General features: G+C 47.9%; 1 protein-coding gene across 1 annotated transcript; it reads left to right on the top strand.

The window, feature by feature from the left end:
* Positions 1–6972: 6972 nt before the first annotated feature.
* Positions 6973–9198, top strand: LOC143414489 (nuclear factor 7, brain-like). The gene is made up of 2 exons (XM_076878951.1): positions 6973–7238; positions 7340–9198. The coding sequence occupies exon 2, from the start codon at positions 7357–7359 to the stop codon at positions 8746–8748; it is 1392 nt and encodes a 463-aa protein (XP_076735066.1). The 5' UTR covers positions 6973–7238; positions 7340–7356; the 3' UTR covers positions 8749–9198.
* Positions 9199–13466: the final 4268 nt, after the last annotated feature.

Here is a 13466-nt window from a genome sequence, read left to right as displayed (position 1 = left end):
GAGCGTCAGTCTATATTCTGCGCTCTCTTGGAGGAGGAGCTCCGGTGGAAGCCGTGGCTCATTCCGGAGCACGAGCACTCTTTCCGGGGAACTCGACTGGCTCTCGGGGGACCTCGGAGTTATCAGGGACTTCCACCCATTGCTCCGCCATCTTCCACTCCTAAGAAAAAGCGGCGTGCGCGCCACCGACGCTCCGTATCACAAACACAAGTGAGTGACTATATCTTGGCTCCTCATGTTTTTTCTCCGGAGGTTTTTGAAACTGACACTGCTTCTCCGGTTCATGAGCCCGGCTGCAAAGAGACTGTTTGCACAGGAAATGCTAGCCATCAGGCTCAGCTAAGCTGTTGTGGGACTGCAAACCAGGCCGTTTTGGAGCCGGGGACGGAGGTACAGCTGGTGCAGCCAATTTCAGTGTCAGTCGGAGGGCCGGGGGAGCCCGTCCGGCCTCATGTTTCGTCTGCTGGAGGTTCAGGAGAACCCAGCCAGCTTCATGCTTCGTTTGCTGGAGGTTCAGGAGAACCCAGCCAGTTTCATGCTTCGTCTGCTGGAGGTTCAGAAGAATCCAGCCAGCTTCATGCTTCGTCTGCTGGAGGTTCAGGAGAATCCAGCCAGCTTCATGTTTCGTCTGCTGAAGGTTCAGGAGAACCCAGCCCGCTTCATGTTTTGTCTGCTGGAGGTTCAGGAGAACCCAGCCAGCTTCAAGTTTCATCTGCTGGAGGGCCCGAGGAGCCCGTCCAGCCTCACGCCACGTCAGCTGGAGGGCCCGAGGTGCCCGTCCAGCCTCACGCCTCGTCAGCTGAAGGGCCCGAGGAGCCCGTTCAGCCTCAAGCCACGTCAGCTGGAGGGCCTGAGGAGCCCGTCCGGCCACCTTCTGCTTCACCACCTGTGGCTGTAGTGCCACCACCTGTGGCTCCCGTGCTGCCACCTGCAGGACCGCCACCTGCAGGACCACCACCTGCTGCGCTACCGCCTGCTGCTTCTGCGCCTCAGCCTGAGGACGACACCTCGCCTGGTTCTGCTACACCTCAGTCTGAGAACTTATACAAACTCATTTCACCCACTATAGACTGTGTGTTGCTGCAACTTACACAGCCTCCTGCCACGTCAGCTGGGGGGCCTGAGGAGCCCGTCCAGCCACCACCTACGGCTGCCTCACTGTCACCTGGTTCTGCTTCTGTTTCGCCTGGTCCAGCTTCAGCCTCAGCTTCTGCTTCGCCTGGTCCAGCTTCAGCCTGTGCTTTGCCTGGTCCAGCTCCAGCCTGTGCTTCGCCTGGTCCAGCTCCAGCCTGTGCTTCGCCTGGTCCAGCTCCAGCCTGTGCTTCGCCTGGTCCAGCTCCAGCCTGTGCTTCGTCTGCTGCAGCTCCAGCCTGTGCTTCGTCTGCTGCAGCTCCAGCCTCCGTGTCTTCAGTCTCGTCTGGTCCAGCCTCCGGGTCTTCAGCCTCGTCTGGTCCAGCCTCCGTGTCTTCAGCCTCGTCTGGTCCGGCTTCGTCAGAGTCTTCATCTTCGCCTGGTCCGGCTTCGTCAGAGTCTTCATCTTCGCCTGGTCCGACTGCGGCCTCTGCTACGCCTGGTCCGGCTGCGGCCTCTGCTACGCCTGGTCCGGCTGCAGCCTCTGCTACGCCTGGTCCGGCTGCGGCCTCTGCTACGCCTGGTCCAGCTTCTGCTTTTGTTTCGCCTGGTCCGGCTTCGGCCTCGACTCCTGTTTCGCTGTCGTCAGTTCCGGCCTCGGCTTTTGTTCCTGCTTCGCCTCTGCCTGGTCCAGCTTCGGCTTTTGTTCCTGCTTCGCCTCTGCCTGGTCCGGCTTCGGCCTCTGTTTCTGTGTCGGCCTCGCCTGGTTCTGCGGTTGTGTTGCTGTCGCCCAAGCCTCGTTTTGTCCCTCGGGATCGCCGGCCGCTTTCCGGGCCGTCAGCTAGACATCATTGCCGTCGGGTCGGCCCCCTGAACCTTTGACCTCCGACCTGCTGTGCTCTCGACCTCCGGGTCGACCTCCTGAACTTTTGTCTTCTGACCTGCTGTGCTCTCGACCTCCGGGTCGGCCCCCTGAGCTCATGGGTTTTGGACTGCTGGACCGTTGGCCTCCTGGTCGGCCTCCTGAACTTTTGAACTTTCTTTTGTTTTGCTGTCGACCTCCGGGGGCGGCCACCTGAACCGCTTCGCCATTCGCTCCTGTTCTGCCGGGTCTCCTCCTGAAGACGGGTCTCGGACTTTTTGTGCCTTTGTTGTGTTTGTTCTGTGTGTTTTCGCTTCTTTGTTTTTTGTGGCCTTGTTTCTGGCCCTCCGTCCTGGGCCCCCGCCGCCCGCCCTTGGTGGGGTGTTGTGGGTTTGTTTTCTGGGTGTTTTCGGGCATCTGGAATCCGCCCTTAAGGGGGGGGGGGGGGGGGGGCTCTGTCACAGGCTGGGTCTCCGACCCAGCACTCTGAGTTTTCTTTGTATTTTTTGATATGTTATTAGTTTGTGTTATTCCTGGGTTTTCTATGTTTTGGGGTTTTCTATTTATTTCATCACGTATTAGGTCTGTTAAGTTGTGTTGTCATTTCCTGTTTTATTCTGACAATGTCATGTGTTCTTTGTTCATTATATTTAGCTTTCCTCTCCTGGTCCTGTCATTAGGTTTATGTCTGTCAGCTGTTCCCCCATGTGTCCCTACTTCCCCTGATCACCTCATGTCTGTATTTAAGCCTTTTGTTTTCTTCATGCCATTGTCGGTTCGTCTGTTTATCTCACCAGAGTTACAGTTATAGTCTTAGTCTTTGCCTGTTATTTTCCACCTCAGTTATAGTTATAGTTTTTGGTCTTAGTACCTTATAGTGTTTTGTTTCTTAGTGTTTTAACTGTTTGTTTTGGTCTCTTGGTTCATTCCCTGCCGTCATCACAATAAAGGTTCACTTTTCTGTTAATCATTACAATTCCTCGTCATCATCTGCTTTTGGGTCCTGTTTCCATACACATCGGCGCACCCCGCCGTGACAGGGTGTGATGAAGGTGGTGAGTTTGGCAGACTCATCGGAAAGGGGAATCTGCCAGAAGCCCATTTTGGCATCCAGTTTGCTAAACACTTTGGCTCCTGTGAGCATTCCGAGACTTTGTTCAACCGATGGCAGCACATATTTTTCCCTGCACACATACTCATTTAGTCCGGTAAAGTCTACGCAAAGTCTCAGCCTAGGGCTGTTTTTCTTTGGAACAACAACAATGCTGGCACACCAATCTGTTGGTTTTTCTTTGGAACAACAACAATGCCGGCACACCAATCTGATGGTTTTTCTTTGGAACAACAACCATGCCGGCACACCTCAACTCGGGTAATGACACCAAGCTCTTCCATTCGTTGGAGTTCCTCCTTTACCCTTCCCATTAGAGGCAGAGGAAGCCTTCGCGGAGTTTTGAGCGAGAATGGCACAGCGTTCGGTTTGAGTTTAATGTGATAGGCCCGCTGCACTTTCCCTAGACCATTGCAAGTAAGTAGTCTTCAGAGTGTCCATTAAAACCGCGTCAACTCGCACCAGCAAGCCAAGAGCTGTAATGGGGGGCAGGCCTAGCAGTAGAGTGTTCAGGTTTCTTACAACATAGACCTTCTCTGTTGTCTGTTTTGATCCGTAGTTGAGCTGTAGCTTTGTAAAACCAGCAACGTCCAGTGGTGTTTATCCAGGGCCTGACAAAGGTTTTTCTGGCTGCTGGAGAACTGGTCTGTGTTCGTTAGCAAAAATCTTTGATAAGTCCGAGTCAGCTACTACAGTCATATCTGCTCCAGTATCCAGTTTGAAAGTGAGTTTTGCATCTTTCACTTGTATGATGGCTGTCCACGCCTGGCCGTCACTGGAAACTGAGCCTAGGAAGAAACCTTGCTCCTCTCCCTCCTCAATACTTTGCACTGTCTTGCTTTGTCTGCAGACACGCTGGTAGTGACCTTTTTTTCCACATAAATGACATTTTGCATCATTCGCTGGGCACTCAGGTTTCGGCTGTGGAGAGCCTCCGCACTTGTAGCATTTATTACTTTGTCTCTTGCTATACTGCTGTTTTGTTTTGACAGTTTTACTTTTGAACATGTTGAACTTCGTTTTGTCGTGCTTTTGTATCACTCTGTCAACTGTTTTCGCATTTATTTGCATTACATTTGTTTCACTTCTCAAAGCTGACTGTTGCTTTTTGATTTCTTCTGACTGCCTGGCCATATTTATAGCTTTATCCAAGTCCAAGTCTTTTTCCATCTGCATGCGCTCAGACAGCCTCGTGTCGACCAAGCCCACTACTATTCTGTCTCTTATCAGCTCATCGTGGAGCGGTCCGTAGTTACAGTGCTCTGCTAATGCATGCAAGGCAGTCACGAATGCAGTCTCATTTGGCTCTTGTTTGCGCATATTAAAACGTGCGCGCTCATAAACAACATTTTTCCTGACAATGAAAAAGTTGTGGAAGCTATCTCTCACTTTAGCATAGTCCCGCTGGTCTACATCACTACATAACTCGAGTCCGCTCAGGACGTCATCCGCTTCGTCTCCCATACAATATATGAGAGTGTTCACTTGATTTTGCTCCGAGCTCGCAGACAGATTACTTTCCTGATGGAATCTCTCGAAGCGACGGACCCATCTTGTCGATTCGTGTGGTTTGGTAAAATCAAAGGGCTTCGTCATCCGGACAGTGTGCGCACCGCGGATGACGTCAGTGCGCACACTGTGTCTGAGGAGGATGTGCGGAAGTGCTTCAGGAAGGTGAACGCGCGCAAAGCTACTGGTCCGGACGGGATTCCCGGCCGCGTCCTCAAGTCATGCGCGGCTCAGCTGGCTGGAGTGTTCACACACATCTTCAACCTTTCCCTCTCTCTGTCTGTAGTCCCAGCCTGCTTCAAAATGGCCACCATCATCCCTGTACCCAAATCCTCCACCATCTCCTCATTGAACGACTGGCGACCTGTAGCCCTGACCCCCATCGTAAGAAAATGCTTCGAGAAGCTGGTCAGGGACTTCATCTGCTCTGCACTACCCGACTCACTGGACCCTCTACAGTTTGCATACCGCCACAACAGGTCCACTGATGATGCCATAGCCCTGACACTACATACTGCCCTGTCACACCTGGAGAAGAGAGACACGTATGTGAGAATGCTGTTTGTAGATTACAGCTCAGCATTCAATACCATCGTTCCCTCGAAGCTGGACAGGAAACTGCAGGATCAAGGACTGAGCAGCTCCATCTGCAGCTGGATCCTTAGCTTCCTGTCTGACAGACGCCAAGTGGTCAGACTGGGCAGCATCACCTCATCCCCCATCACACTGAACACTGGTGCTCCACAGGGGTGTGTACTGAGCCCTCTCCTGTACTCACTCTACACCTACGACTGCACAGCCACTAACAACTCCAACATCATTGTGAAGTTTGCGGACGACACTACAGTGGTGGGTCTTATCACCAACGTTGATGAGACGGCTTACAGGGAGGAGGTCAGCAACCTGACCCACTGGTGTCAAGACAACCATCTCACCCTCAACGTCGACTTCCGGAGGTGCAGAGAAGTACACACCCCCATCACCATCAACGGCGCTGCTGTGGAGAGAGTGAGCAGCTTCTGGTTCCTTGGAGTACATCTGGCTGAGGATCTTACGTGGTCAGTACACATAAACAAAACAGTGAAGAAGGCGCAGCAGCGCCTCTTCTTTCTCAGGAGACTGAAAAGATTCGGCATGAACCCCCGCATCCTCAGGACCTTCTATCGCTGTGCCATTGAGAGCATCCTCACTGGATGCATCACCACCTGGTACGGCAACAGCACCGCCTACAACTGCAAAGCTCTCCAGCGAGTAGTGCGGTGCTCTGAACGGATAATTGGAGGTGAGCTTCCCTCCCTCCAAGACATCTACAGGAAGCGCTGCCTGAGGAAAGCGGGGAGGATCATCAAGGACTCCAGTCACCCCAGCCATAAACTGTTCAGACTGCTTCCATCAGGAAGGAGGTTCTGCAGCATCCGGTCCCGTACCAGCAGACTGAGAGACAGCTTTTTCCATCAGGCCATCAGACTGCTGAACACTTCATAGACACCTCAGCTTCACTACTGGAACTTCAACATTATGCACTCCATACTGTACAGTAATGCCACTGTTTTGCACATGTCTCAACTCTGTATATTTTATATATTTTATTTTATTTTTACTCTATTTAATTTGTAAAAAATGTGTATACACACACACACACACACGTAGAAAAACATTTAGTATACACATCCAGAAATGCATATACTGTTATATATTGTACATATATTTATTAGTTTCAGATGTAGCCATTCTTGTATTTTGCTTGTTTACGTTATTGTATGTTGCACAACTCTGTTGCTTGTGAAGCTCGCACACAAGAATTTCACTCACATGTACTGTACCAATGTACCTGCACATGTGATGTGACAATAAAAGTGATTTGATTTGATTTGATTTGATTTGATTAGTTGGATGCTCAACGTAGCGCTGGGGGTGCTAGCCGCGGTGCTAACTCCTGCTCTCGGACGATCGTCTACGTCGTCATTCGGCATTTCGTTTCCACCTTCCCCTTCTCCTCACACTCGGCAGATGTATGGAGTCTTACAAGTCACACAGCACTTCTGACACCATGTGTGATTCTTACACTGAATCTGAATAAGTACGCGGGACCACTGTGTGCGGTAAGACCAACTCTTTACTCACTGTATTACCATCTCCCGGCATGCATTGCCAGTGTGTAATTACACAATCAAACAATGAACACATACTGCCCATACAACAAATGTACCAGAGACGATTATGAATACACCACACATTATACAACCATTGCTGGAACCTGACAAATAACCAGATAAAAGTCTGGAAGAAAATCTGGCAAACAGCTGCACGACTGAGTCACAATTTTCTGAGCTTCAGAAAAGGCTTTATGTTGTGACATGTGAAACTGAAATGGAGCAAAACCTGTTTTATACCTTTGATGTAAAAGAAGGATGACAGTTAAACACTGGAATTAACATACCTGAGATTCAGGTGAAAAGAAACATTTAACAGAAAGGTGCCATGAAGATCCACCCATCACCTGACACACCTGGGAAAAACCAGTAAATAGGATGTTATTCAACCTCAGTAAAGAGAGACGCACAGACGATCAGACTGAGCTCAGACCAAACTAGCAGCTTCCTCTGAGTGAGTCCAGCTACAGGAGAGAAAAGTGGAAAACTCCAACACTGCTGCTTCAAGCTGCTGACGCTCCACACACTGAATGTGAGTTTGAGCAAAAACACGACTCAAAGGAAGTTTCAGTGAAGGTGGTAGAGGAGGGAGGGGAGCCAGGACTGACTGTACTTCCTGTCTGCTGTTTTCAGCTTCACTCACAGACTCAATGGCTTCCAGATCAGAGGAGGATCTCTGCTGTCCGGTCTGTCAGGAGGTCTTCAGAGATCCTGTTATTCTGTCATGTAGCCACAGCTTCTGTAAAGACTGTCTGAAGAGATGGTGGAGAGAGCAAATAACACACGAGTGTCCAATTTGTAAAAGAAGATCTTCAAGGGAAGAACCACCTTTAAACCGAGCTTTAAAGAACCTGTGTGAGTCATTCTTACAGGATAGAGATCAGAGAGCTTCAGAGGCTCTCTGCAGTCTGCACTCTGAGAAACTCAGACTCTTCTGTCTGGACCATCAGCAGCCAGTGTGTGTCGTCTGCTGTGGCTCAGAAAAACACACCAATCACAGATTCAGACCCATCGATGAAGCTGCACAACAACACAAGAAGGAACTTCAGGAAACTCTGGAGCCCTTAAAGAAGAAGTTAAAGGTTTGTGAAGAAGTTCAAGTGAAGTTTGATCAAACAGCAGAACACATTAAGGTCCAGGCCCGACACACAGAGAGGCAGATTAAGGAGCAGTTTAAGAAGCTTCACCAGTTTCTAGCAGAGGAAGAGGAGGCCAGGCTGGCAGCACTGAGGGAGGAAGAGGAGCAGAAGAGTGGGGTGATGAAGGAGAAGATGGAGGCTCTGAGCAGAGAGATAGCAGCTCTTTCAGACACAGTCAGAGCCACAGAGGAGGAGCTGAGAGCTGAAGACGTCTCATTCCTGCACAACTACAAGGCTGCAGTGGAAAGAGTCCAGCGCTGCCCCATGCTGGATGATCCACAGCTGCCCTCAGGAGCTCTGATAGACCAGGCCAAACACCTGGGCAACCTGACCTTCAACATCTGGAACAACATGAAGGACATGGTCTCCTACACTCCTCTCATTCTGGACCCAAACACTGCTCATCCAAGCCTCATCCTGTCTGAAGATCTGACCAGTGTGAGACGAGGAGGAGAGAAGCAGCAGCTTCCTGATAATCCAGAGAGGTTTGATTTGTTCTGCTCTGTCCTGGGCTCTGAGGGCTTTAACTCAGGGACTCACAGCTGGGATGTTGAAGTTGGAGAGAGTACAGGGTGGGATCTGGGTGTGTTAGCAGAGTCTGTGCAGAGGAAGGGAGACAAACTGTCTGGATTATGGATAATATGGTTGTATAAAGGTAAATACTTTGCATGGTCATCATCAGCTGGATCAATGACTCTGTCAGTACAGAAGAAGTTCCAGAGGATCAGAGTGAATCTGGACTGGAACAGAGGAAAGCTGTCGTTCTCTGATCCTGATACTAACACACACATACACACCTTCACACACACTTTCACTCACAGGATGTTTCCATACATCAGCACTGATGATAAACTGAAGGTGTGTCCGTTGAAGGCGTCAGTGTCAGTGCAGCAGATGAGTTGAGGATGATGATGTTTCTAATGTTGTTTCCTGTCAGTGAATTGAAGCTGTTAAACTGCAGCTGTCCTCCTGCTGCCTCGTTGTTCCAAAGCTCTTTGTTTCTCTTTTAGTTCTCACTGTTTCTTTCTGTTTCTGCTGTCCACCTTTTCACATGGAAAATCATTTCACTGTTTCTCACTGAATGACTCCCCAAACTAGATTTGAAATTCTATCAAGTTTCTAATCATTACAAGTGATTCATGTTTCTATTTGATGTGTAAATGGAGATGATTTAGTTTGCTGGGATATGGACTGACATGTGTTGAATGGGAGGAGCAGTTTGTTGTTGTCTTCTTGTCTGTTTATGACAACAATAAATATGTTGTTGAAACAATGATTCATGTTTAACTCCATATATGAAATGTTTCTGATCTTTGAATTCTGTTTGATTAAAGACTTTCTTCATGACACAAATGAGATTTCAGTGTATTAATAGAACTAAATAAGCTCAGAGTTGAAAGGCTGGAGTATTATGTACGTGCTTCACTGTCAGGATCTTCAGGGGGATTCAAAGTCATGAGATAAATTAGTGAAATCAACCATATTCACACGAAGGATGACACTGGATCAGGTTGTACAGTTTTATACCCGAGCAACAGCAAGTATTATTATGACTATCTTCTTCCAGAAGCGACATGGCAGTCTCCCTACAGGTCTTCTCTCCGTTCACGTCCGACCTTGCCTTGTATCTTCTCTTTTCCCTATAAGAAACAGAAAAAGATAACACCTGATTATTAATATTATCTTACTGATTCTATTTATTTTCTAAGTTTGGTATATTCTGTTCAAACTCTCTTGGTCCAGAAAATATTATCATGACCAGTGTGATGTGTAAGCATGTTGCAAAAACTGTCATTCTAGGTTAATCGCAATATTTCAATTCATTCATAGCACTGAATGAAGCTTTTAACCCTCAAAACATGGGATGCCAACACTTTAATAGCACATCAAAATGTGTATATATATATAAAAAAAGCTTTATTTAATTATTATTTTCCTAACACATTAGCAGCTTATTTAAACTTTACTAGCCACATACCCACATAGCAGACAGCTCTGGCCCGGATCTGGTGTCAAGCCGGCACTGCTGGCTGACTTTGGGCATGGCAGGGTTTATGTCAACCAGATGTGGGCCAGGTCTGGCAATGATGGCACTGTTTATGTGATGGCATGCCATATCTGGCCCGATTGTGGTTTGGTTTATGTGACCCAGTCTTATAGAAATCAGGTCTTACCCAGATCCGGCAACAAGCTGGCACTTCTGATTGACTGGCGTTGTAACAGGGCAGCCCTTAGCGGCTGGAAACACAGTGAGACAGACCAAGGCAAGTGTAGTGGAACAAAGTATTTATTTGCTATATGGCTCTCCTTACAACAATTAAATGGTCGCGCTTCTTCACAGCACAAAAAAAATCCACCCTCTAATGACAACTGGCAGCCTTAAATATGTTCAGCTGTCACAGACTTAACCATTATTCCACTCTCAGGTAAATTCTTAAATCCCAACCTTCCACCACAGTATACAATATATCAATAAGAATAAATAAATACATAAATACATTTTCACATTTACATATTAATAAATATTTCACACTTTAATGTTACACCAAACCCAATATTATAAAAACCCAGAAACCCAAGCACAAAAAGATTCACCACACTCTTTACCCATGGTCTCTCCCGGAACCTTTAAATGGTGTCTGGACCCCCGGGGAAACATTTGCCCAAACACCTTGAAGAGGATACAGGCAAGAAAGGTGAGTAATCATTAACTTACAAACACTTATTTGCACCACTTTTATCCCTTGATTTCACACACACATTTGCATTAGTTTTCCTTATTGGTAAACCTTAATCACAATCACCATTCTTCTCTCCTGACAGACAACCACCACATTCCTTGACGAGGAGCAGCTGTGCAGGATCTGAAATAAGGCCACCAACTGATTCTAAAATTCCCAATAAATAGTCAATAAATATTTAAACTTCTTGTGTGCAAATCCATGCTTAAAGTGCAATGCTCATAAATTGCTTGATAAGGTGCTTTTAATAAAGTGAAAGGTGTGCTCTAAAGTGCTATACAGACAATACAATATAAATAAATGCAGTAAGGGAGTCCTCTTCCTTACATTTCCTCCTCCCTCTCTTAAGCGCGAAGTGCTTCAGTCCTCTGTCATCCTAGATAAACAATCAGCAACCACATTTGACTTCCCCGGCCTATACTGGACCGTAAAGTCATAAGGCTGCAGAGACAGGTACCATCCTGCAATGCGGGCATTCGCATCCCTCATGCGGTTCAACCACTGGAGGGCACGATGATCAGTCTCCAGAGTGAAGTGACGTCCCAGAAGATAATACCTCAAGGCCTCAATAGCCCATTTCATGGCCAAGCACTCTTTCTCCACCGTCGAATACCTCGTCTTCCTGTCGAGTAGTTTCCGACTCAGAAACACCACAGGCCTTCTTTCACCATCCACCTCTTGCTGAAGGACAGCACCAAGGCCAACTCCTGAAGCATCAGTTTGCAAGATGAATGGCTTGTTGAAGTCTGGACTGTGTAGAACTGGACGTGTGCAAACTGCTTCCTTGAGGTCTCTGAATGCTTGCTCACAGTCTTCTGTCCAACGCACTTTGTTGGGGGCTGAGCCTTTTGTGAGGTCATTCAGTACAGTGGATCGCTCTGCAAAAGAAGGTATGAATTTCCTGTACCAGCCTACTAGACCCAGAAAACCTCTCACCTTCCTTTTTGTTGTCGGAACTGGGAAGGACTGAATTGCTTCAATCTTTCCAACCTGCGGCTTTATCTCCCCAGAGCCAACTACAAAGCCCAAGTACTCCACTTCTCTCTTGGCTATGGAGCACTTCTTGGGATTGATAGTCAGTCCAGCCATTCTGATGGAGTGTAGCACCTTCTGCAGGTGAACGACATGTTCTTCCCAGGACTGGCTGTACACCACCACGTCATCCAGATATGCTGCAGAGAATGCTGACACATCTCTCAGTACATGGTCCATTAATCGTTGGAATGTCGCTGGTGCACCTTGAAGCCCAAATGGCATGACTTTAAATTGGTACATACCAAAAGGAGTTTTGAAGGCTGTCAGCTCTCTCGCTTCTGGTGCCAAAGCCACTTGCCAGTATCCTTTACACAGATCAAGTGTTGTAATGTACCTTGCTGATCCAACTCTCTCCAGCAGGTCACCCACCCTGGGCATTGGGTAGGGATCAAACTTGGATACTGCATTCAAATATCTGAAATCAATACAGAATCTCAGGGTGTCATCTTTCTTTGGTACCAAAACAATCGGGCTGCACCACTCACTACTTGACACCTCAATGATTCCCAGGTCCAACATCAGTTTTATTTCTTTCTGCAGCACTGGCACCAACCGTTCTGGAATTCTATAGCTCTTTTGTCGAACGGGTGCATCCTCCTTCACCCGTATCTTGTGCTGAACCAGTGATGTGAAGCCCGGTGTTTCTCGAAAGAGCTGTGGGTCCACAAGTGGTTTTATATCAGCCTGCTCAGTAGGAGACAAATGAGAAAGGTCAACTGAAGCACAAACTTGAATGTTAGTTGGAAAGAACTTCTCAGTCACCTCCTCATCCTTAACTGAACGCACCAGTAACTGATAGACCGGCTCTTGTCGGCTGTGGAATTCCTTCAACAAGTTCACGTGAAATGTCTGATATTTTTTAACTCTTTCTGGCATATTCAGCTCATAAGTGACTTTACTCACTTGTCTGACGATCTCGTATGGTCCATGCCATTTTGTCAGCAACTTGTTATCGCTGGTGGGAAGCAATAACAGTACTTTCTGACCTGGAAGGAAGACCCTATCCCTGGCCTTCTGATCATACCAAGTCTTTTGATGTTTTTGTGCAGCTTTCATGTTGTCTTGCATCAATGATGCCATTTTCTCCAACCTCCCTCTCATGGTGATGACGTAGGCTGCGATGTTTTCGCCCTCTGCTTTGGATTCCTCCCAGCAGTCCTTAAGCAGATCCAGGGGGCCTCTCACTTGGCGACCGTATAAAAGTTCAAAAGGCGAGAAGCCAGTGGAAACCTGCGGGACCTCCCGGTAGGCAAACAGAAGGTAGGGCAGCCATTGATCCCAGTCAGCACCTGTGTCAGAGACAAACTTGCGCAGCATACTTTTGAGAGTCTGGTTGTATCTCTCCACTAGCCCGTCCGTTTGGGGGTGATAAGGGGTGGTCTTAAGTCCCTTTATCCCTAACAACTTATAAACCTGCTGCAACAACTTGGATAGAAAGTTCGTTCCACAATCCGTCAGAATTTCTCTTGGTATGCCTACCCTAGAGAAAAGCTGCAGAAGACAATTAGCAATGTGACGAGCTTTAATTGATCTGAGTGGGAAGGCCTCAGGAAACTGTGTTGCATAGTCACATATGACTAATATGTAGCGATGACCGGTGGAGCTCCTCTCTAAAGGGCCCACGATATCCATGCCTAGCCTCTCAAACGGTGTTTCAATAATTGGCAGTGGTTGCAACTGGGCTCGTGCTACTCCTTTGCCTGAGGTCAACTGACATTTTTCACAGGAACGGCAAAACTCAGAAACCTGGACATACATCCCTGGCCAAACAAAACGACTGCTGATCCTATTCAGTGTTTTGTGAAAAGCCATATGACCTGCCCATGGAATTGAATGACCCAAATC

Source organism: Maylandia zebra, linkage group LG3 (genome assembly GCF_041146795.1).
Source record: "Maylandia zebra isolate NMK-2024a linkage group LG3, Mzebra_GT3a, whole genome shotgun sequence".
NCBI lineage: Eukaryota > Metazoa > Chordata > Actinopteri > Cichliformes > Cichlidae > Maylandia > Maylandia zebra.
This window is presented reverse-complemented; position numbering and strand designations above follow the sequence as displayed.